Genomic DNA, 23,238 nt, shown 5'->3' with positions numbered 1-23,238 from the left:
CGACACGACTCCGGCGGCGTCGGAACTTCATAAAAAGGGCAGTAAGTGGAATAGAGGGCGCCTAAGGCCCTGTGAAGCCCTAAGAGACCATCCTAGGGGCTAGAGAGGTGCTGGAACCAGCTTGATAGTGCCAGGGGTGAGCTGAGACTAATACAGAGGGGTTGTGTAGTGTGGGAGAGCCAGATCTCTAGATTCCCCCTTGATCTACCTCAGTTTAGGCCTCAGCCTTGTCCAAGCCAGGTAGTACACCCCTCAGGTCATCCAAAACTCTACAAGCTGGGATTGGGCCAAATCATCCCATAGTACCTCAGGAATGTGAACTGATTTTCAAGTGTCACTGTTGGCTTTTATTATTTATTGAGAGCACTGTATTTATTGTATTCATCCTATTTATGGCCGCACAGTATTTATTGTCGCACAGTATTTATTGTCTCGCAGTATTTATTGCCTCATAATATTTAATTGCCTTTTATGTAATGCACTTATATTTATGCCTTGAATATTTATGATCTACCTTATTTATTGAATCGTTGAAGTATTATTTATTTGACTTACCCTTCCACAGGAAAAGCCTTGTGTACTGTGATTGTATTATTATTTATTTAATCAGCAACTAAGAGAAAAGAAGATAAAGAGATATTTTCAGTATAATTTTTTAAGGTGTAGTGTCGTTTTTGGAACGGATGCACGCATGGTTATTGTGTGGGTATGACGTATGCTTAGCACGGTGCCTGATCCCTGACCACTCGAGCCAAGCTACCACAGTGTATGTCTGGGAGAACACCACCACCCTCCCGGTGTGGGAGTGTTTTTCTAACAGACATTTTCTAGCTAAAATATAACACGAAATGACGGATATGCATTTTGTCTAATTTCATTTACTTTATTTCCCATAATTACACAAAAGCAAATTATGTGAATTTCACACAGCCCTATTAAGGAGAACCTTCCCGAGTTCTGATTAATCCCAGTGTTACAAGTACATCTACCTTATTTTTGCCACCAGAAAATAAATGGCTTATTTATTTTCTTACTTTTTAGCACGCCGTGCCACTGTGGGTGTCAACATGCTTCATAATTGGGTAAAACAGCCACATGACATGACCTCAGATTACTACTGTCACTCTAGTACAACACGTGGTTAAGTGGCAGGTAAAGCCCATTGTCAATGAGCAGCGCTCCAGTACTTTGACAGTAACCCTCTCACCTGAGGGCAAAGCTTCGGGAGAGATTGCCACAGAGAGGAAGGAGGGTGGGGAAGGGGACACTCAAATATTTTACCAGATCAACCGAATTGAATCTAGCTATCAATGGAGGAATTATAGATGTCACAACCGGATTCCCTCACATCCATGGTTAAGTATATTTCAGACAGGGAACCAAACATCAAAAGCATGCCGGGATAGCTTAGCAGCCACATTTGATTCTAGACATTCTTGAGTAGGTGGTCGTTTCACCTCTATCACTGCTGCGGTGTCAGCCACTTAAGTACCCTTTTACCATTTTCACTCTGCTTTACTGGTAGACTTGAGCTGTTCATTGTGCAAGGCGCTTTAAACTACAGTAGACTCTGCAATCCCTAACACATCAGGTTCGTCAAATCTCATTGTTTTTATCTACACTTTAAATTGTTGTGGTTGTGATGTCAGTTAGCCCACCGAAGCAGGCTATGACGGCTGAATCTACTGCGAGAGGCGAGGCAACCCTGCCCAACTGACAGCCCTTCCCAACGGATTACCCCACCCTGCTATTTTGGGATCGTTGGTGGTTTAGGGTTCTTACAGTTGGGTGGGGGAAACATTCACCAAACTGTATAATGCTGCATGAGGCGCGGGTACAGCCAGTATCCGTCCACTCTCCGTCTGAGAGGAGCGTAGCTCGCTAAAGGTGGTATCTGAATGTGAAGTTCACCCCATGGCAGCAGCTCTGGCACCCAACTGTTCTGGCGCGCATGTATGTTTCCAGTCCACATGGTAATTGGAGAAAAAAAAAGTATCACTTCACAGTGCAGTAGTAAGAATACACACAAGGCGCTGAAGTGGCTGCACAGGTGACTGGGACATAAAGCACTGGTAGTTGCATTAAAAAATAAACCTAGGGATCAAGAAGTGATTAAAGTTTGTAGGAAAGCGTATAATTTGGCGTAAAAATGAAGGAAAGATCACGTACGGGAACAGGCATGGGAAACAGCTCAAAATTAAGGTCGCCCTTGTCAAGAATATCCCCGACATTAGTAATCCCCAGTAAGTCCCAGGAGCCAAAACCATGTACTATGCCCAGTTCCCTAAGCCACTTCCCTTTCCACAGTGGCGTTGCCCCGGTAATCTTGTGGGCCCATCCCAGGGTTCAGGTAGCTCTTTCCCATACTTCCAGGGTGACACACGTCGCTGGGAGGAGCCCGCCTATTCCTTTGTCCCCATAAAGGCAGTACAAAAATATGTAGGATGTTAATGTTTCCTGTTCTAGTCTATATGTAGGGTGATTTTGAGTTGTGTGTTTCCAGTTGTTGATGGAGATAAAATATGCCGCACAGTAATAGACTTATACATCTGGCAATGCTAGCTCGCCATTATACGGGTTGCGCTGTAGAGTCCTCAGAGCTATTCTTGAATTCTTCCCCAGCCACAACAGGGAGCGTAGCTCGGAGTCTATGTCTCTAAATATTGTCCTAGGGAGTGGATGATAAGAGTTCTGGAGGACATAGAGAAATTGGGGCAGGGTAACCATTTTAAACTTAGCCACTTGCCCCATTATGGTAAGCAGCAGGTCTTTCCACATTCCCGTATCCATCTTTAAATTTGGTCAGCACCCTCTCGAGGTTGTGAAAGAGGAAAACCTCACTATTGGGTGTAAGGAATATACCAAGATATCTAAAGCCCTCCAGCTCTATTCTCAAGTCCTCAGGCTGGGGAGGCCATTCCAATGTACAACAACGACAATATAACACTGATTTATTCCAGTTAACTTTGGAATCTGAGTGGCATCCATAGTCATCAAGTATTTGGAATAAGGCAGGAATCATTGTGTCGGATTGCGTTATGTATAGGAGAATGTCATCTGCGTAGAGGGATATCTTCTCCTCACAGTCGTCCGGAAGCCCCTCACTCTCAGATTTTGTCTGATCGCGCATGCTAAGGATTCCACAATCTGTGCAAATAATAATGGAGACAAAGGGCATCCCTGTCTGGTCCAATGGCCAATGGTAAAATCCTGGGAGAGCCTTCCATGGACATGCACCGCTGATCTGGGGGCATTGTTCATCAGCACAACCCATTTCCTGAGGGTCGGGCCACACCCAAACTTGACCAAAGTTGAGTCTAAGCAGGGGCAATGTATAGAGTCAAACACCTTTTCCTCGTTCAAAGACAGGAAGACGTGTGGGGCAACACGATTCTTCACTGCCATCAACCAGTTATGTGTTCTGCGAAGATTCCCTGGGGTTGCTCGCCCGGGCATAAATCTGGACTGGTCTTGGTGGATGAGGGTCATTATAATGTGGAGTAGCCGCGCTACTAGGATTGTTGCTAATATTTTGACCTCTGTGTTTAGTAAGGAGATGGGGTGGTATGAGTCGCACCTATGTCTGGGTTTGCCATCCTTGTATATGGCCACTATCGTGGCAGTTTGAAGGTCCAAGGGAAGTATGCCCTCCTGGAGAGCGTCCTGGCATAGGTTTAACAGGTGGGGGCTCAGTAGATCTGTACACCTTTTATTTAATTCACAGGGTATGCTACTCGGGCCCTGGCTTCTGCCCAAACGTAGCCTGGCCACTGCCTCTTTCACCTCTTCGAGCGTTAAATCCCATTCTAAACACTGCATCTCATTCTCGCTTAGGCTGGGGGTCTGAATATTCGGTAAATAACCATCTATAGCGAAGGAGTCACTAAATGGCTGTGCCTTGTAAAAATGTCTGTAGTGTGCAGCGAACGCATTCACTATGTGTTCGTCATTGGTATGTGTTAAGTCCTGATCATCTATAATGTACCTTACCCACTTATTTTCTATATCTCGTTTGTTTAACCAGGCCAGCTATTTCCAGCTTTGTCGCCATTTTCATAGAGTCAGTGTAGTGTGGCTAGTCTTTGTTTCTTAGCTGCTTCCTGGGCTTAATCACGGTATTCTACTCTAAGGGGTTCTAATTGTCAGGTGGTCAGTGTGTCTGGTGTGGCTATAACTCGCCGCTCCAGGGTAAGTATCTATTGTTTTAACTGTATCTTTATTTTCCACAAAAAAAAGATCTCAGTATCTGCCCGGATGCCACTTAGAACCGTACCATTTTGCAATTCCCAGGCATTCAATAGCCACTGCATGCGCGGACCCCGACCCCTTGCACCTATACATGTCCAGAGCAGTGAATGGTCCGACAACCCCGTGCAAGATATTCTGTCTGGTCAACTTCACCCAATTCACCTTGTGGGACAAAAATATAATCTAGCCTAGAGTATACTTTATGTGCTCCTGAGAAATGGGAGTATTGCCTGTCGTATGGGTGTCTGTATTGTCAGGCGTCAGTCAATCTAGGTGTGTCGGCAAAGCCCCTAGCAGGGTAGTGCGGGTCGGTGGGTCGTGGCTCCCTGAGCGGTCCAAGGACATGCACATCACGTCACTGAAGGCACCCCCCCTATTACAGGGAGGGATGTGGTTGTCTCCAGGAGAACATCGGTCACCTTAGCTAGTGCATGGGGTTGTAGTCTGGGTGGCGCATAGACACATACGAGTGTAAGCTCTCTACGGCCCCATCTGCCCGCCACCCCTACATATCGTCCGTAGGGATCTATACATTTACGAGTGATTTCAAAGGGGTTGACTTTTTAATAATTTTTTAATTAATATTGCTACACCCATGAACCAGAAGTGTAGCCCGAGTGAGCCAGTACTACATACACCTCCCTCCCAAGAAATCCACACTGTGTACCCTGTAGGTGAGTCTCCGAGAGCATCACCACATCTGGGTGTAATTGCTTGATATACTGTGTGGCAAGTCCCCGTTTAATCTGGTCTCCAAGGCATTAACATTTCACGTCAGGACCTATAGAGGCCAGTCCTGTATGGGGGTTGGTGTAGACATGTTACAAACTTATTACGTACCAGTGCTGTGCCTATCGGACTTGGGGAGTCCTGTGTCTGTTTTTGGTGTGCCTAACTGTTGCAATCTGTACGACCAACCATATGATAAACAAATGTGAACTCCCATCTCACCCAATTCACCCCCCGTCCTACCTACCAGGACCATCTCACTACACCCAACCCCCATCACCATAGAAGAAACGTGTGTGAGAAGAGATGAGGTCTGTCGCCCACCCCTTCCGCTAAAGAACTTAGTACAATACACTCAAACTCTCATTACATGAGAACAAACAGGAAACCAGTATATTATCCTTGGTGGACCCAGCACCAAATTAGCCTCTCTGGAGGAGATCCCAACCTGTAGGCCGGAGATTTATTTTTATTTTAAAAGTTTTATATAGCGCTAGCTTGACCCGTGGGTATCAGAGCGCTTTACGTACACACAGGAGAACAAAGAAATGCATTACATAGCAGGACCTAAGGCAGCAGAGAAGATATCAGTACAACATAATTAGGCCAACAGTAAAGGGGAGGTGCAAAAAACACATTCACGAAACCACCTATCCTCAATGGTCATGTGAGAGGGGAGTCCTCTAGGATATTGAAGTCTAGGTTAGTTGACGTTGGTCGGTAAAGTATTTTTTGAGGAGATGGATTTTCAGTTCCCTTTTGAAGCAGGAGATGGAGGGGTTGCATCCTAGGTCTCTAGGGAGTGCATTCCACATCCTGGGTACATTACCAGAGAAGGATTGGCATGGAGTGGTTTTCTTTTTCATTTTCGGAGGGATGAGAAGAAGTGAGTTGGAGCTTCTCAGAGTTCTGGATTTTCCTGCTTTAACCAGTTTGCTGTTTAGGTAGTTGGGGGAAGGTGAGCAAAGGGTTTTGTGTGATTCAGGCCAGTTTGTAAATACATCTCTCTTCCATGGGAAGCCAGTTGAGGAAGTTGAGGGTTAGTGAGATGTGTTTAAATTTTTTAACATCCGTTATGAGTCGAGTGGCCATGTTAAGGACTGACCTTAGTGGGGCTAGGTGAGCTTTTGGTGTCCCTGTTAGGATGGCATTCCCATAGTCCAGTTTAGAGAGGACTAGGGATTGTACTATTGTCTTGAGATCATCCTAGGGAATGAAAGGTTTAATTTACTTGGTGTTTTAGTGAGTAAAGCGCACCTTTTGCAGAGTTTTTGATGTGGGTCTTCATTGATAAGTTCTTGTCCAGGGTAATGCCTAGTGACTTAAATGAGTCGGATAGGACGAGGAGGCCGTTTAGGTCATCAAGATTCTTGAGCCAGTCTTGGATTGTTCGGTGGTTACTTTTCAGAGAGAACATTAATTCCGTTTTGTCCGGGTTCAGCTTTAGGTGGTTTGCGTTGAACCAAGTTTAGATCTTGGTTAATGTGACATTGAGGTGTAGAATGTCGCTGGGTGATTTGATTTTGTAATAGATTTGTGTGTCATCTGCATATAGGTGGTAGTTAACTCCTGCTTGTTTCAGAATGATAGTAAGGGGTTCCATGAAGAGATTGAAGAGGGATGGTGAGAGGAGCGAGCCTTGTAGGACCCCAAGTGTGACTTGTGTAGGTTTGGAGAGACAGGAGTTGATTTTAATTTGTTGCGAACGGTGCTGAAGGAAGGAAGTGAACCATTTTAGTACTATGCCGTTAATGCCAGAGCACCTCTTCAAGGTCTCAAGTAAAGCTGGATGATGTATTGTGTCGAATGCCGCAGATAGGTCAATGAGGATCAGGAGACACGCTTCACCTTCATCTAAGGCTCTGTGGATATCGTCAGAAATGTTGAGCATGGCTGTTTCGGTGCTACACCCTTTCCTGAAACCCAATTGAAAGGTGTCGAGGAGGTTGAACTCATCAATGTGTTTGTTGAGTTGTTGGAGAATGCACTTCTCCAGTGTTTTAGCTAGGAACGGGAGGTTGGAGATAGGTCTGAGGTTGTTGAGATCGTTAGGGTCGGCCCATGGTTTCTTGAGTATGGGTGTGATTTGTCCTAGTTGGAGGGAGTCTGGGACACAGCCTGATGTGAGAGAGGAGTTGATGATTTTTGTCCAAAAAGGGGCAATGATGTGGTTGAGGTTTTTTTACTATTGTGGATAGGAGGGGATCCATAGTGTGGGCAGTAGGCTTTAGGCTTGCAATTATGTTGAAGACCTTGTTTTCAGACAGGAGTTCGAAGACTGACCAATGAGCATTATTTTTTAGTTGGAGGCAGACATGCTTGTCCTTGGTATGATCTCTTTTAGTTTGGTCAAGGGAGGTTGAAGGGGGGCAGGTTGAGAGGGAGGGAGGATTTGAGGTTTGGATGAAGGATTGTTCAATTTTTGTGACTGTCTGTGAAGAAGCTGGCAATTTCTTCGCATTGATCATTAGTGGCTTTGATTTTGTGTGGGATTGTGCCGTTAGTTTGACTTTTAACAATGTTGAAGAGTTCTCTAGGTCTGTTCTTTGCCTGGTCTAGTTGGCTGCGGAAGAAAGAGGCTTTTTCTCTAAAAATGTGTTTTTTATATGCCAACCTAGCAGATCTAAGTTGCGCTAGGTGAAATGTCAATGGGTTTCGTCTCCAAGTCCTTTCGGACAGTCTGAGTTGATGTCTTTCGTTATTAAGATCCATGTTGAACCAAGATTTAGATTTGATTGTTCTCAGCTGTTTGAGTTTGAGCGGCGCTACTTGATCTAACACCTCTGCCATTGTAGAGTTAAAGTGAGCTGTGCGGTCATCAGCCGTCAAAGAGGAAGGTTGGAGCTGTAGATGGGTCTGAATCCTGGTTTGAAGTTGGGTTATAGGGACTTCTATGATGTTCCTGGTCCAATGCTTAGGTTTGTCAGATCATATTGGTTGGTATCAGACATGTAAGTCAATAGTAAATAGAATAAGGTGGTGGTCAGACCAGTCAGTGGGAGAAATGGATCTAAGAGAGGCCAGTTCATTTTTTGTGATTATCGCATCCAGCGTTGCTCCTTTGATGTATGATGGTTCATTGCAGAGTTGTTTGAGGTTGGTTATTTCAAGCAGGTTGGTGAGGTTCTGGACTGTGGTGTCTTCTGGGTTGTTCCAGTGGATAGTAAGGTCTCCCAGGAACCCATCTTTTGTGTCTGTTAGGGAGAAACGTGTTATTAGGTCCGTTAGTTCTTCGGCGAAGAGGGCACGCTCCACAGGAGGATGGTAGATGGTGTGGAATTTGATGGGCGTGGTGCCTTTGACTGCGAGTTCAACACCCAGGTATTCATGAGTCTGGTATTCTGCATGTTTAAGTGTGATAAGCTGTATTCCTATTTTTTGAATGATGGCTAGTCCGCCACCGGTTTTGATCGGTCTGTCGTGTCTGATGATGTTGTATCCTGGAGGGGTGAGTAAGTCTAGAATGGGGTTAGAGTGATCATTTAGCCAGGATTCTGTGAGGAATGCTATGTCTATTTCTTCGGCTAGTAAAACTTCGGTGAGGTCTGTGGCGTTTTGCACTGCTGATCTACAGTTGGTGAGCATGCAGGATAGAGAACAGGGAGCTTCAATGTTGGTGTGTGCTGTGTGGATAGAAGTGTATTGCGCAGGAGGTCTGGGCGAGCAGATAGTTCTAGGGACTCTGTTTGTGCCAACTGTAACTGGGATAGCGAAAGGAGCCGTATTCTGGCTCATTGCAACATAAGAGTCGTTGATCTCATCTGCTTCCAGTGCTGAACTGGGGTGGGGATCTCGGCTAGGTGGATGTGCCTGATTCTCCAAAGGCGTGGAGGGCCGTGGTGAGCCAAGTGGGGCCATGGGAGAGGCAGTGTGGGTGGAAGGTGCATAGCTCTCCGGAGTGTGTGAGCGCGATGGCTTACTCCTGCTGTGAAGGTCTTGTAAGTGAAGGATATCGGCCGCTAGGGAGTCTATTTTCTGCTCCATTTGAGTCAGTTGCAGGGTAATTGAGCTAAAAGAGCTCCTTGCTTTTGGTGGGAGCCGCGTATGATTAGGGTCCGTGGAAGGAGAGGGTACTGAGTTATGGCATTTTACGGTATCATTGTGACTGGGAGTGGAGATAGGTTGACCGTGAGGAGCCGGGCCATTAATGCTTCTAGTCTTGGAGTTAGGAGGAGGTGCTGTGGGTCTAATGTCTAAGGGAGGATCGCGAGCAATGGTAGGGAGGAAGTCAGTGTCCAGGGGATTGGCAGTGATATTAGAAGTGTAGACAGTTTGTGCATGTGGTCGTGGGTTAGGGGAGGGAGAGTGTGTGATGGTTTGAGGGAGGTAGGTGTCCGCGGGATGGATTATCGTAAACGTTGGACATGGATATGGTTAGGGCAGGAGGATTAAGGTCAGTGTTGGAGTTAGGGAAAGTTTGAGAGGGTAGAGGTGGATCATCTGGGGTCAAGAAAGGAGTGCCCGTGGTGGGTTCAGTCGTGGAGAGACTGTAGTTTGTGTCCGACCTGCCAAGTTCGAGATCAGCCTTGGGGTGTTTGCTAACTGAGTTTTCTGGTCCTGGTGGGATTAGTTGATGCCATTACAGCGGGTGTTTGACGGCGGAGTGTGATGATGGGGGTGGTGCGATTGTTGTGAGTGATGGTGGATGTCCATGAGTTGTAAAGTGGGTCATCAGGGCAGGGGGATTGGGTCGGTTCTGTTTTTTTTTTTTCAGGGTGGAGGGGGTTAGTGTTTGATGGTTCTGTTGAGTTAATGAGGAGAGTAATGTTGGGAAGTGACGATCAAAAGTGGTGAGGTGCGGGTCGGTGGCTTGTATGAGAATGTTTCCTGTTCTGTAGATAGAAATTGTGAGTTCCCCTTTAAAAGTAGGGGAGATGGTTGTGGAGATTTTTCACCATAAAGAATATTTATTGGCTTGCAGACTTGAGATATACGGTTCTGTCCTGGCATGGCCTCCGCTTCAACTGCTGGTATGTCGGTGCCAGTTCACATAATTGTTTACGCTTGACCTGACAGTTCCCCCTGTGATGGCTGTCCAGCTGTCTCCGTGTCACGTTTCAATGCTGAGATTTCGGCAGTCAGAGGATGTGGGCCCTCATCTCTAGAGGACAAGTCCTAACCCTCCGAGTCTGTGTGGGATGCCTGCATGCTGGACTAATCAGTGGTGCTATTTTTTTCCGGTGATCGGTGTGTCACCAGTATCTATGGAATGTCCCCTATCTTGGTCAGCCCTTCTCAGTGTATATGAGGTCCCACCACCTACACGCCCCTCGCCTACAGTCAGTCTTCCTTTTCCTCCATGGCATATCACGTGGTCCGGTGTCCGGGCGCCGAGACAGTCTGTGTTCTGCAGGTAGTTCTCTCTGGGGGAGTAGGTTCGGTCCTTCCTCCAGCCATGTCCATGCCTCCTCCGGAGTCTGGAAACAGCAGCATATGTTGTAATTGTAATATCCTAAGTTTTGCCTTCACAGAATCAAAGGTCCTTCTTTGGCATTGGACCTCGCGGCTGTAGCCTGGAAAGATCATGATTTTGTAAAGGACATGCATGATGTCTCCCTTACGGCGGAGGATCATATCTCTATCCAGGAAGTTGAGGAACCCCACTATATTTGGTCTAGGTGGGGCTCTGGTTTCGCATTTAGTGCCCTGTGTGCCCTGTGTGCCCTTTCATTTACAAAGCAGGCGGAAAAGTTTTTGTGGCGGGATGATGTTTTATAGCCATGAGGCAAGAAACGCAGACCTGTTGGCACTCTTCACCCCCTCCTACGTACTCTGTTTTGCGCGTCCTCCATGCACCAAAGTACATCACTATTAGTGCCAAGGAGCTCCGACACCCCCTTTTGGAGATCCCTTACCACTTCCTCCGTCTCTGAGACGTGATTCTCTATTTTGGTCACACTTTCAGTAATGTTTAGCAGATCCTGGAAGAGCAGTGTGACCTCAGAGCGCACTTCTCCTATTCTGCCCTCCAGTGTCTCACTAGAGGACTGTATTGCCTGGAATAGGGTGGTATTGGCCTGCAGCGCAGAATCCTGGGGGTTCACCACCTTAGTGTAACTGTCCATTTTCCCATTGCCTAGAGGGTTTGGAGTCTTTGTCCTTTGTCATCATTAGAACTATGGTTGATCAAGGATGCGAGTACAGTTCCAGAACTCTGGGGATCAGCAGGCTGTCCAGGGGGATTCACCCCACAGTCCACCGCCAGTCAGCTGGCCTCGATGGCCCCTCCTCAGCACCAGCATTTCACCCGGGGATATATGGGAGGGGTAGGCCTCTCTCCTTCAGGGTAGCAGCCAAGGCGATTGACCCTTTTCCCTGCAAGGAGCCGCTCGCCGTCGACAAGCTGGTATTTCGCGGGCAGCCCCAGTGTGTGGGTTATGCAGAGGGCTGTATGTTTGTCATGGAATATCAAGAATTATTTTGGATTTCTTAGCACCGGCCAGAGCTCAAGAACAGAGCATCTTACTCGGCCATGTTGTTGGCCACAGCCTGCGCTAACCTGGAACCTCAACCTAAATCCACTGGTGGTGCGTATAAAGGAAGACATTCAGCGCTGGGCAAATTCTCAGCCAAATAACCCTCTTTTAAATGAAAACCCTACCCCACTTCCTATATGCCCTACAGAGCTTACCCTACCGATTTCAGCTGCCTGATTCTGAGATATTGCAGCAGCTGTTAGGTCCTTTCTATTAGCAGGACGCCGACCTCGGCTTGCCCTCGACAAGTGCTGCCTATCGACATAAGGAGGGGGGACCTGGCATGGCACATATCTTATTCTACTACTTGGCATCTCACTTGCTGGTGAATAATAACTGGCTAAATGGGCGGTGGGGTGAACCTGCTACAAAGCCAAGCTTGCTGTAGGACGGACCGATGCCACGGTATCTCCCATTCCAGACTACGGTGATTTTCCAGATATGGAGAGGGGCGAACCGACTGTGTGGCCAAGAAACCCGCATCGGTGACCCAACTTTGGAGATGTTCTTGTCTTCAACAGGTTGCCCAACTAGAGAGGATCGTCTAGTGAGATAACACAACAAGTGTATTTGTAAAGCACATATTCACCCGTGGGCATCTTGGCACTGAATAAAGAATGTTTATTGTTGCCCAACTCAATGGTACTCACTTTATCTACCTCAGGAGGATTAAAGGCTGAATGATCCGGCTGGGATAGGAGCCTGTGACCATGAGTTCAAACACAGGCTCCTACAGTGGACGCATTAGTCCACTAAGTCACCAGTCTCGGCTTAGGCTGAGATTAGGCTATCCCATCTGGGGGATGTTTGGCGCGGCTCAGTGATGGTTTCCTTTCAGGAACTGCATTCACACTTCCCTTTATCCACTACAAAATGTAATACATATTTACAACTTAGACATGCACTTCCTGTCCACTTGCCAATTCTACACCATCTCCTAGACTTTAGCCCAATGGAGACCAAAAATCTACTAGGCACAATGGGACAGGGAGGGATCTCCCAAATATACAAATGATTAACTCTCAAAGCACCAACAAATTCTCCCCCCTCAAACAGAAATGGGAGGAATGGGTGGCTGCCCCAGATGACACAGACTGGAAGGAAGCTCGTTTGGCCCCCCGCATCCCCACCATCTTCTCACAACTATGTTTAACACAACAAGACTACTATGCTTAAACCATATTGGTGGTCCTTTGAGCAGGAACTGTCAGGGTCCTCAAGGCCGCCCTCAAACTGACCCACGGGGTGGCTCTCCTGGGTGTCCTGGAAGGCACGAGAGGCAGGTGAGCCGAGCACAGCCTGGAAGGCTTCGCTATGCTTTTGGCAGAGATGAACTTAGCATAAAATTTGAATCACAGGCAGGCACCTCAACTCACGAACTGGTAGGGAGTGATGGACTCGTGTACAAAGATGGAGGAGCCGAAATATAGAGAGCGTGGATGCCCCTGCAAACATGCAAAAATATGGGGACCTGGCGGGAGTATTCTGGGATAACTGGGGGGGTGAGGGGTGTGGGGGGGGGACAGATAACCATGAGAGGTCCTTTAAGGTTGTTAATCTTGCAGTTCTGTGTAGTTTCATGTTGCAGATGTGGCAGAAATGCCATGCGCTGATGGGTTGATTTTGGGCGCTTAACATGCCAAATAAAACTCAATAAAGTATGTTTAAAAAAAAAAAATTCACATTTGGTGACCACAAGGACTATCTGTTCCTCGAGGTTTATGGAGGACTCAACAAAAACAACTCTCCAGCTATTGTTGGCCAAGATAGCTGCCATCAAGAAGGAACTGCCGAACATAGCAAGTCTCCTTAAGTGTGCTGGCCAGTACTGTTTGTCTTTTAGGAGCATGCTTACAGGTGATATTTCTTGATCAGCTCATTACTGTGCCATACAGTATATGAGACACTTCTGGAAGGAACTCTGTCATTGGAGATCAGCCTCTCGGAGGTGAGAAGAACCCCTCGGAGTAATTGATCGAGAGCAGACTTTGATTTGGAGTCTAGGTTGGAGAGTTGTCCACCGGAACGAATAAAAACATGATCAGGAGGAAGAACCATATGCAAATTGCCTGGAATTCCATCCTGTTCTGCCAGATGTTATGCATGTCTTGAAAATATATTTTGTCCCAGTCAGTCAAGGACAGAACGGCCTATTGCACGGTCTCTTTCTACAGATGAGAAATCTCAGTGGGCTAAACCACAGTGGTCAGAGTTTCGACTGACATTCATGCATTAGGGTGTCAGCTGATTGAAACGATTAGACTGGTTAAGGCCTTTGAAAGCAAGTGCTCCAAGTTATGATAATAACATATCGTCATTTCAGAACTGACCAACCAATGATGGTCTTCTGGAAGGGAGCCCTGTCAGGTTAGCTTACCATGCTTTTGCATCTTATATCCTGCAGGAGTTTCTGATGTGACAGCATTGGACCAAGCAAGAAGAGCGTGTACTCTACAGTGAGTCAAATTTACGGTTTCAAGAAGAATTAAGTCCAATACTCACTTGACCATTTACTTGGACTTTCCAAGCAGCCCTACACTGCGTGAAGTTTATTCCTTCCCGTAGTATGAGCAGATATTATGGAGGTTTACATGAAGAAAGAGAAGCAACTATTTATTTTCCTTTGAAAACCATTTGGCCCAATGTCTTTGTCTAATCTTTGTGCAAAGGATTCCATGGACCATGCGGGTCGCTGCTGTGGATACTTTCTGTTTTGGGGCTCACTGAACTAGAAAGGCTATGGCTTCCTAAGGTTTTTTGGTTGGAAGCAAGTTGAAAGTCATCATGAGAATAATGGACTGGCTAAAAGAAGTTTTATTTTAAACCAGTCATAGATTTCACTTCTTTGGTGGCGAGTTATCTTTAAAATAGCATGCTACTCGCCTCCGGCCCAGAGTGTACAATTTCCTTGCTTCATGAAGTGAAGTTACTGGCTAGTAACACTCTAGAAAGGTACCAAATAAGACAATAGTTGATGGTAACAGGAGCGTGCGAAGACGACCGGTTTTAAGACGGAAGGACAGTCTGCCAAGAAAAAGTCTATTACAACTGTACCATTTAGGTGACTGCACCAGTAGTAGTATTGGGTTTACCTTCCTCTATTCTTTTTAACTTTCTTATATCCTTGTTTTTAGAACTCAATAAAAGTTTTAAACACACAAAACAGTTCTGCAGTGAATCAAAAGAAACACATAGTTCACAAATAGTTTATTGCATCCTCCATAAAAAAAAGTGTTCAATTATTGACCCACAGAGGCCGTAAACATACCAACAGGCGCTTCATGTTCTCTGTGCTTCGAATGCCACTAAGGGGCAGTGACTTGAACACTGATGATCCTACAAACAAAAGAAAAATAGCAAGGTTCAAATACTTCAACATCACTCAGAGGAATGTCATCTGTGCTGTAGCAACAAAATGCAAACAGTCAAATGTTTAAACGTATTCAGATGCAGGAGCCTGGTTTTAGAGGGAAAATGCACAACGACGAAACTGCTGCAAAGTTACACCGACTGGCGATTAGCACACATTTAAAGTGTAGCAGTCATACTCCCACATGGAGAAATGTAAAAGAGGGCACTTAAAAACCCAATGGGTCTCGCCTACTGACTTTGACAACGCTTTTTGATGATGCTGTACAAGTTGGAGGCTGATAGGGCGACTGAGCTTAAGTGCACAATAACTTGGTTATTGCACATTATTTTTCAAGTTTTCTTCAAATGTCTAAATCTGGACATGATAGTAAACAGTATGCAACTACCACAACAAACATATTTACACGCTTTGCACTCAAGATTACCTGGGACCAACTGTGTAAATACGGCCAGCAAAGACAACTCAATTAAATGCATTCTAATGCTGTTCATGGTACAGGGACTAGAGAGTTATACACTGATGAGAGAAAATATAGTAACACAATGCACAGTGATGAGGTCTCACTTGTACATACGTAGAAAATGCTAAGAGAATTGTCCAATTTACAGGTAAAACACATGACGATAGGTTGAGCTACAACAAAGGAAAGGACACTATTAGCTACATTGCAACATCTTAAAACACACTAAGATTAAAATTTAGACCAGCTATGATGGCCCAGTTATAAGATATTTTCAAAGCAATACACCTTTACGCATCTTAAAAGAAGCCCGCTCTGGAGATGTACGTGTACCAAATTATTTAGGTATTTTACAAAGCGCAAGGAGTCATCTTGGGATGAGTCCAGTAGTATGAGAAAAGCAACCCAATCACATGCTCAGGGGAAGACCAGTAAAGAGAACTCATGAAAGTTTACATTTTAAAGGAGTTTCCAGAGTATGAGGTAGTTTGATGCCACTCTGGGGAGGCGACCCAGGACGTTCCTGAGTGCAAAAACTTGTGCTCCTAAAGAACATCTGCCGTGCTTTAGTCCCTTGCAGGACATTGCTTCATTAGCTGTGTAGATGCCGACTGGATGGCTAAGTGATGGGAACTTTTTTCTTCAGTGGGTATAAAATGCCTGTGATGTGTTTTCAATCCTGGTTTGGCGAGGAAACGTCTCTGCAGGTACAGGAACTCTTGTGGTCTGATTTATCTATGAGATTTCTTTAGTAGCCTACTCACCACATAATAAAGTGTCCTGTCAATTCAAAGTGGCGAGAAGTTTGCAACAATAAAATAATTTTCTGAAACATGGAGAGTTGCAAATAAACCACATTGATCAAGGAACTGACGTGAGAGATTGTAAGGAAATGCTTCTTTTTGCCTGATCGCCCCAGAGTTTTGGACTGATGCAGCTTGATTTCCAACTTAGAGAACACTGAGGCCTGCCAACCAGACCCCAGTGCCAGTGCTCTAACCCTGTAAAGTGTAATATTTGATAAGCTTATTCCCAATTTGCATATGTTAACTTACTTATAAGTCCCTAGTATGGTACCTGGGGCAGTAAGTTAAGTTGTCCCTCATGCCTGCAGCATTTATTGTGCCACCCTGAGTGTAACGAAGTCAAACATGTCTCCTAGCCTAACACTGCAGACTGGTAGCAGCAGTTTTAAACTGCTAACTCGACTTTGCCATTTAAACTAATGGCAAAGTCCAAACCTCCCTCTTTAATATAAGTCACCCTTAAAGCAGACCTATCGGGTCCTAAGGCAGGATGCTGTATATTGAAAAGTAGGACGTATATTTTTATATGCCGAACAGTAAAAACCCACATTGTTCTTTTCACTGTGGAAAGGGTGGTAAGCCCCATTGGAGAGTACAGGGTTACACACCGACAACTCGGCTGCGCTAACTTCTGAATGGGGCTACTAAAGTTGGTACATCAAGGTATCAAAATAATCATTACATTACACTCAACGTGATGCCCAAGTTAAAGTTAATACAACATTTTAATAAACGCAACTTTTAGAAGGTTGTCACTCTGTTGCCAAAGTCTTCCAATGGCCATTCGCAGATGCTGGCCACAAGACAGCCTTCTACCATCCTGGTAAGAGGTGCGAAACTCCTAGGAAAGGGTATAATAGAGGCCTGCTATTGAAAGAGGCTTTACCTCTCTCTAACAGGAAGCCACACAGGTTGTCAGCCCAAAAGGTGAGCTTCAATGGGGAAGCCACCTTTAAAAGACAAATGGTGAACACACACGAGAGGGGCTGATCTTTTGTCCTGTTAAGACAGGTTGGTGTCGGGGACAGAGAGAGGAAAACTGTTGGCAAACTGGTTTTCCTGTGGACGTGTAGCTCCCAGGTAGCGACACCTCTAGGGTGAGCTACCAAGCTTCACACACAGAGAGATGTCGCACATCGCAGGAAGTCTTCATCAGGCAGAAGGGGACAAGATAAACCATAGGCTAGTAACCACAGCATCCCTCAAATGCACTTTCTGTGCAAAAAAAAAGGTATCCGACCTCAGGTCACATCTGTACTGGAGAGAGGGCTGAAGGAGGATTGCCCTGCTGTTCCCTGGACCTGTCAAGAGAGGCTGCATCAAAGACTGCAGCAGCTGATCCTAAGGACTGTGCCGCTCGGCTTGATGAAACATCTCTGCATTGTTGAGAGATATTCAACTGATGGAAATCATTGTGTTCAGGAGCCTTGAGTCGAATTTGTTGCTGTTCGGACATTAGGATAAGTTGCGTGTATCAAAATTGTCTTGGCCATTCCAGAGCTATTAGGGTAATTCGACACGGTTCTCGCTTCAATTTGTTCAGAATCTATAATATAAGAGACAGAGGTGGAAAGGTGTATGCAAAAACTTCTGTCCATGCAAATTGGAATGCATTCCTCCAGGATCCCTTGCGCAGAAACCTGCTAGCACAGTGTGGCATTTTCGATTGAGTGGGGTGGAGGTCTAAGGTCGTTTTTTCCATTTGTTGAATATTTTCTAAAGCTGTGTTAGTGACATCTCCTATTCATGGCATTCTCTTAAAACACTGCTTTGATCGTCCACAAACTGGTTTTCCTTGCCTTGCACATGCTTCACTTTCATGGAAACTCGGAGGTGTAAACACCAATTCCAAATGTCTTGTGCTACCTTGAACAGTAGATGTGATCTCGTTTCTTCTTGCTTGTTTAAATAAAACATTGTGGTCTTGTTGTCCATTCAGTGCAAAAACAATTTATGGATGGAACGCTGAACAAGGTCAAACATTCACCACCAGTACAGAGATCTGGGTCAACAGCCATCGTTGTTTACTCACCATGCCATTCCGGTTGGACCCAGCCATATGCAAATCAGTCATGACCTTGCTGCCCAGGGGAACAGTCCAGATCGAACTGCCAGGCAAGGTCCTCCTTGAACCAGGAACAAAACATCCTGGGAACAGGATCAGGCTATCCTGGCTAATGAGGGATGATGCCCTGAAATCTTGTTGCTTGTTTCTGGTTCAGGGAGGACCTGGGCTGGACTGTTTCCATGAGGAGCAAGGTCAAGACCGATTTGCATATGGCTGGGTCCAAACTGGAATGGCGTGGAGAGCAAAAAAACGATAGATTTAGGCCTAGACTCTGCACTGAGGGGTAAGTGCTTGACATTGGTCAGCATTCAGTCCATCAATTGGTCTTATTTCACTTGTTGTCTGTTCAGACCATTACCGACAATCCTTTTATGCTTGGCAAGAAAGCACTGAGCCCCAGGGCTACAGCTCTCAGTTCTATGAAATGCATGCGTCTTTTTCTCTTTGGTTGACCACTTGCCACCCACTTCCAAATCTCAGACATATGCTCGCCAACCCTCCCTGGATGCATCTGTTGTCATTACATAATTAGGTGGCTTGTTGAGAAAAGTTAGACCCATGGAAATGTTGTCCTTATTATCCACCATTTAATAGCCTTTACCATTCCCGGCACTATGCAGATTACATTGTTGAATGACCCAGTCTCCTGTTTCCATGATTTGTCTATTTGTTCCAGTAGTGGTCTCCAGAACAGACGACAGTTGGGAATCACAGAAATGCAAGATGAAATCATTCCCAGGAACGGTTTGTACTGCCTGACTGAAGTGAACTTTTTTTCTTGATGAGAGGGTAGAAGCTAGCCTCATCGTCTTGGGTCACCCTTTCTTTTGTAGAAAATGCCTTGCAGAGTCTTGTGTCCAGATCTGCCGCCAGGAATGTATTTTGTGTGCTAGGAATAAGGCACAATTTTTCTCTAATTAGTTTTAAAACCACTTTTTTTTTAAACTTGAAGGCATGCTTTGAGGAACGTACTGCAACTTTGTATGCAGTTGCTTTTATTAGCCTGTCATCCAGGTATGGGAATATCTAATGTCCATTTCTCCTCAGGTAGGCTGCTACTGGTGCCATGCATTTGGTGAAAATTCTTGGGACAGATTTCAGGGAGGTCTTTGAATTGGGAGGGACATCAAACCACCTCAAATTTGAGATACTTCTTGTGTTTGCATGGATGGGAACATGGAAGTATGCATCTTGTAGATCTAAAAATGCCGTATGATCCTCTGGATTTATCAGCTGAATGATGTCCGGCCGTGTATCCATTCTGAATTATTGTGATTTTTGAGGTACTTGTTGAGCTGTCTCAGGTCCAATACTTGTCTCCATTCTCCATTTTTCTTTTTCAGTAGGAAGAAGCTGGAGTAGAAACCTTTGTTTCTGCAAGCTTGTTGGACCTCTTCGATTGCCCCTTGAGCATGAGCAATGCTAACACCTGCATGGTAGATTGCGAGGAGGTTTCTGAGTTATTTCTAGGGTGTGACTATGCTGGATGATGTCCAACACCCATACGTCTGAAGAGATGAATCTCCAGTTTTCTTAAAAGTTGTTGAGGGAGTGTCTTACATTCATGTGAGCTACCTGAAGAGAGGCAACCAGTGTCATGTCTGTAACTTTCTTCTGGAGGACTCATGTACCCTTCCTGTACCAGCGGATTTCCTCTTATTCGGTTATCTGGAGAAAGTCGCAGTTGGTGGTGGTCAATATTGAGTGAATTGCTAGCGATATCCTTGGTGTAGGTGAATATACAGCTGAAATCTGTTAGACCCGTGGTACTCATTGTACGGCCAACGGGCCGCCAGCAGCCCAGCAGGCCTTCCTTGGCGGCCCCTAGACCTTGCAGGTAATGTCCCCATGGCCCCGCCAGCAAGAGAGAGTGAAGAGAGAGAGAGAGTGAAGAGAGAGAGAGAGTGGAGAGAGAGAGAGAGAGAGAGACTGACAGAGAGAGACTGACAGAGAGAGACAGAGACTGGCAGAGAGAGACTGAGACTGGCAGAGAGATAGACTGACTGAGACTGACAGAGAGAGAGAGAGAGAGAGATAGACTGACAGACTGACAGAGAGAGAGAGAGAGAGAGACTGAGTGACTAACAGAGAGAGATAGACTGACTGACTGACAGAGAGAGAGATAGACTGTAGGAGAGTCGGATCTGCACTTATGTTGCCCCCACTTTTCTTCTGATGTTTACACTGGTTTCTGACTGGGTCCCTGCTAATCAGGGCCCCAGCCTCTCTGTTCTCTCTAAACAACTTGGAGTGCATATTAGATGCACTAGTGATTGGATACTGTGGTACCTTATGAGCCCCTAGTATATGGTACCTTAGGTACCAAGGGCATAGGTACTTCACAGGCCAACCAGTGGCTGAAGCATGTATTATGCCACCCCTGGGAAGCAGACTAAATCTGACACCGCAGGCCTGCTACTGCAGCCTGGGTGAGGTAGTGTTAACACTCCTCACTGAGGTATAGGTTCCCTATATCTCACCTTACACACACACACACACACATAAACCTATCAGTCACCCCTAAGGCAGGCCCTAACAATCCTGAGGGCAGGGTGCTTGGTTTCCATGTGAGGGGGTGCCTCTGCCTGAACAGGGCCCCTCTGCAGCTCTCAGAGTCCATTCTCTGTGGCTGTTTGTGGATGCGGTTAAACCATATACTCTTGCATTATAACCTAGCGGTAAATGCTAACTTTGGGATGGCTGCATCAAAACATGTCGTGTTTGGTGTCAAACGCTTTGGAATCATACCCCCACACCAGTAACTGGTGTGGGAGTATGATCCCACCCTTCTAGAGGGATAGACATGTACCCACTGTGGAAACACGGTAGAATCCTGAAGAGCCCTGGCATCACAAATGGGTGCCACCAGCACAGACACTGGGCTGCACTCCTGCTGCTGACCGAAACTCGCAGTAGAGGGGGCGCAACAATAGGCATCCTGTCGCAGGGAGGTGTAACCACCTTCCAGACAGGATTTAGTGTATTGGGGCTGGGTGTGTGCACTCCTTGAGTGCTTTGAAGTCCTGCACTGGGGGAGCAGTAGGCTCCTCTGTGCATATGCCAGCTCAAACCGGTTCAGGGGCTACCAGCCCCTGCTCTGGCGCGAAACTGGACAAAGGGAAGTGGGTGTAGCCACCCACTCCCCTGACCCTCCCATAGGGGTGGTCATAGAGCTAGTCCCTCCCTTCCTTGTAGTATAAGTTAGGGAACCCTTGCCATTGAAAACTAGATATCCCTGGACGACACTCTGAAGAAGAATCCTGGACCTTCGATGTTCCACTACCTCTGGAAGACTGAAGAATCAAGGCACCAAAACCTTGCATCAACGGTCGCAAACGTTCCCGCTCCCGCCGGAGTCCGAAGTCCCTTCAGCCCCAGAAGTGGATTTCCTGGCTTCTCCAAGGCCATCATGAGTCCCCAGCGAAGCTGAGGCAAGTGGACCCCACGAGTGACGAGGAACAGCAATACCCGGGTACCGCGCACTATTGTCGAGTGCAACCCCTTTACGACATTCTACGAACTTGTGCTTTGGGCCACGTGTGGTCCAAGCCTCCAGCAGGATTTTCTTCTAAGATCAGAGGCCTACCTCGTCCCGAGTGACCGTGGGCTCCTGGTGAGTGAATCCTCCAGAGGCGTCTTCACGATCCCTGGCCGGTTGACTTGTGGGTCCCCAGAAGACTTTTCTACAGAACCAAAAGGCTCCCCTGGTTGCTCCAGGCCTTCCCTGACTTACCCTCGCTGGGTGAGTCCCTCAGACCTTCCTGGTCTACACCGCTGACTTACTTCACTTTCCACGAGACTTGCTGTTGCCAAGGCTTGTTAGCTCCAACCCGTTTGCCGACACCTCAGTAAGCTGCAGACTTCGTGGGACACGCCAAATCCAGCTCCTGGTCTTCGCCGACGCCTCCTGGACCTCGTGGCTGAAGAGTCAAGACACCCGTGATCACCTGAAATCACCCGACGACTGTGGGCATCCAACTTCCTTGCCCCGGGTCACTGCCAAGTGACTTTGAACACTGTCCCTTCTGCTTTCAGGTCTTCTTTCTTCTGAATCCAGCCTTGGATTCCACCGGACACTTCTCCTGTCTTCAAAAGCAGCAAGTCTTATTTGGCAGACGCCGCGACCCGACACCAAAAGACACATATGCACCCGGCTTCCCTGGGTGAGGTAACTCCAGCACTACGGTGCTCCTGTCGGTGTTGGCTCTAGAACTACTTACCCTGTAAGTGACTTGCTTGTAGACTCTCCCGAGGTATCCTAAAACTTTAAAATTCCAACCGCGACTTGCTCCATTGAAGTCTATTGGGATCCGCGGCTGTGTTCTCACACTGCATGCGTCTCCCGAGGGTCCTTTACTTACCTGCCTTGGGTGTATTAGTGAGGCCCCAGCGCTTCTGAACGCCCTAGGCCTTGTCTCTTCTCAAGTCGATATTCCTAAACCTCTTTTTTAGTATATGGTCTTGTACGCCCCTAGGGCCCCAGCCATATTTGTGCTTAACTTGTTGTGAAATGTGGATTTGTGCACGTCCTTGACTTCTAATCTCATAAAGAGATTAGTAGAGTGTGTCTAGTAATAAATACATATATATTTTATATATATACCTGTGTGGTGTCCTTTCATTTAGTAATTCAAGAGATTATAAGGTAAAACAAGCTGCTTTACATTACTCTAAAGACTTAGCCTGAAGGCTGCTCTCCACAGCTACCACTAGGATAGCTTTCTGTAAAAGGTTGTCTTAAACCTATCTACCATAAGAGTCAAATTGTACTGGTGCAAGGTGGCCACTTTAACTAGTGACCAGCATATACCAGGCCAACTTCTCACATAGACTGACTGAATGACAGAGAGAGACAGACAGACAATGACAGAGACAGAGAGATAGACTGACTGACAGACAGAGAGAGACAGACAGACAGAGAGAGACAGACAGAGAGAGAGAGAGACAGAGAGGGAGAGAGAGACAGACAAAGAGAGAGAGACAGACAAAGAGAGAGAGACAGACAAAGAGAGAGAGACAGACAAAGAGAGAGAGACAGACAAAGAGAGAGAGACAGACAAAGAGAGAGAGACAGACAA

The 23,238-nt window shown here is 46.3% G+C and overlaps 1 protein-coding gene across 4 annotated transcripts in view; it reads right to left on the bottom strand.

Moving 5' to 3' along the window:
- The window catches only part of RGS3 (regulator of G protein signaling 3), an 834,919-nt gene that overhangs the window by 506,830 nt on the left and 304,851 nt on the right, over positions 1 to 23,238 (bottom strand). For all 4 annotated transcript variants that reach the window (XM_085609985.1, XM_085609988.1, XM_085609990.1 and 1 more), the window contains one exon: positions 14,722 to 14,789. In XM_085609985.1, coding sequence (XP_085466111.1) covers positions 14,722 to 14,789 — 68 coding nt within the window. The remainder of the gene's footprint in view (positions 1 to 14,721; positions 14,790 to 23,238) is intronic.

This window comes from Triturus cristatus, chromosome 1_2 (genome assembly GCF_964204655.1).
Source record: "Triturus cristatus chromosome 1_2, aTriCri1.1, whole genome shotgun sequence".
Lineage (NCBI taxonomy): Eukaryota > Metazoa > Chordata > Amphibia > Caudata > Salamandridae > Triturus > Triturus cristatus.
This window is presented reverse-complemented; position numbering and strand designations above follow the sequence as displayed.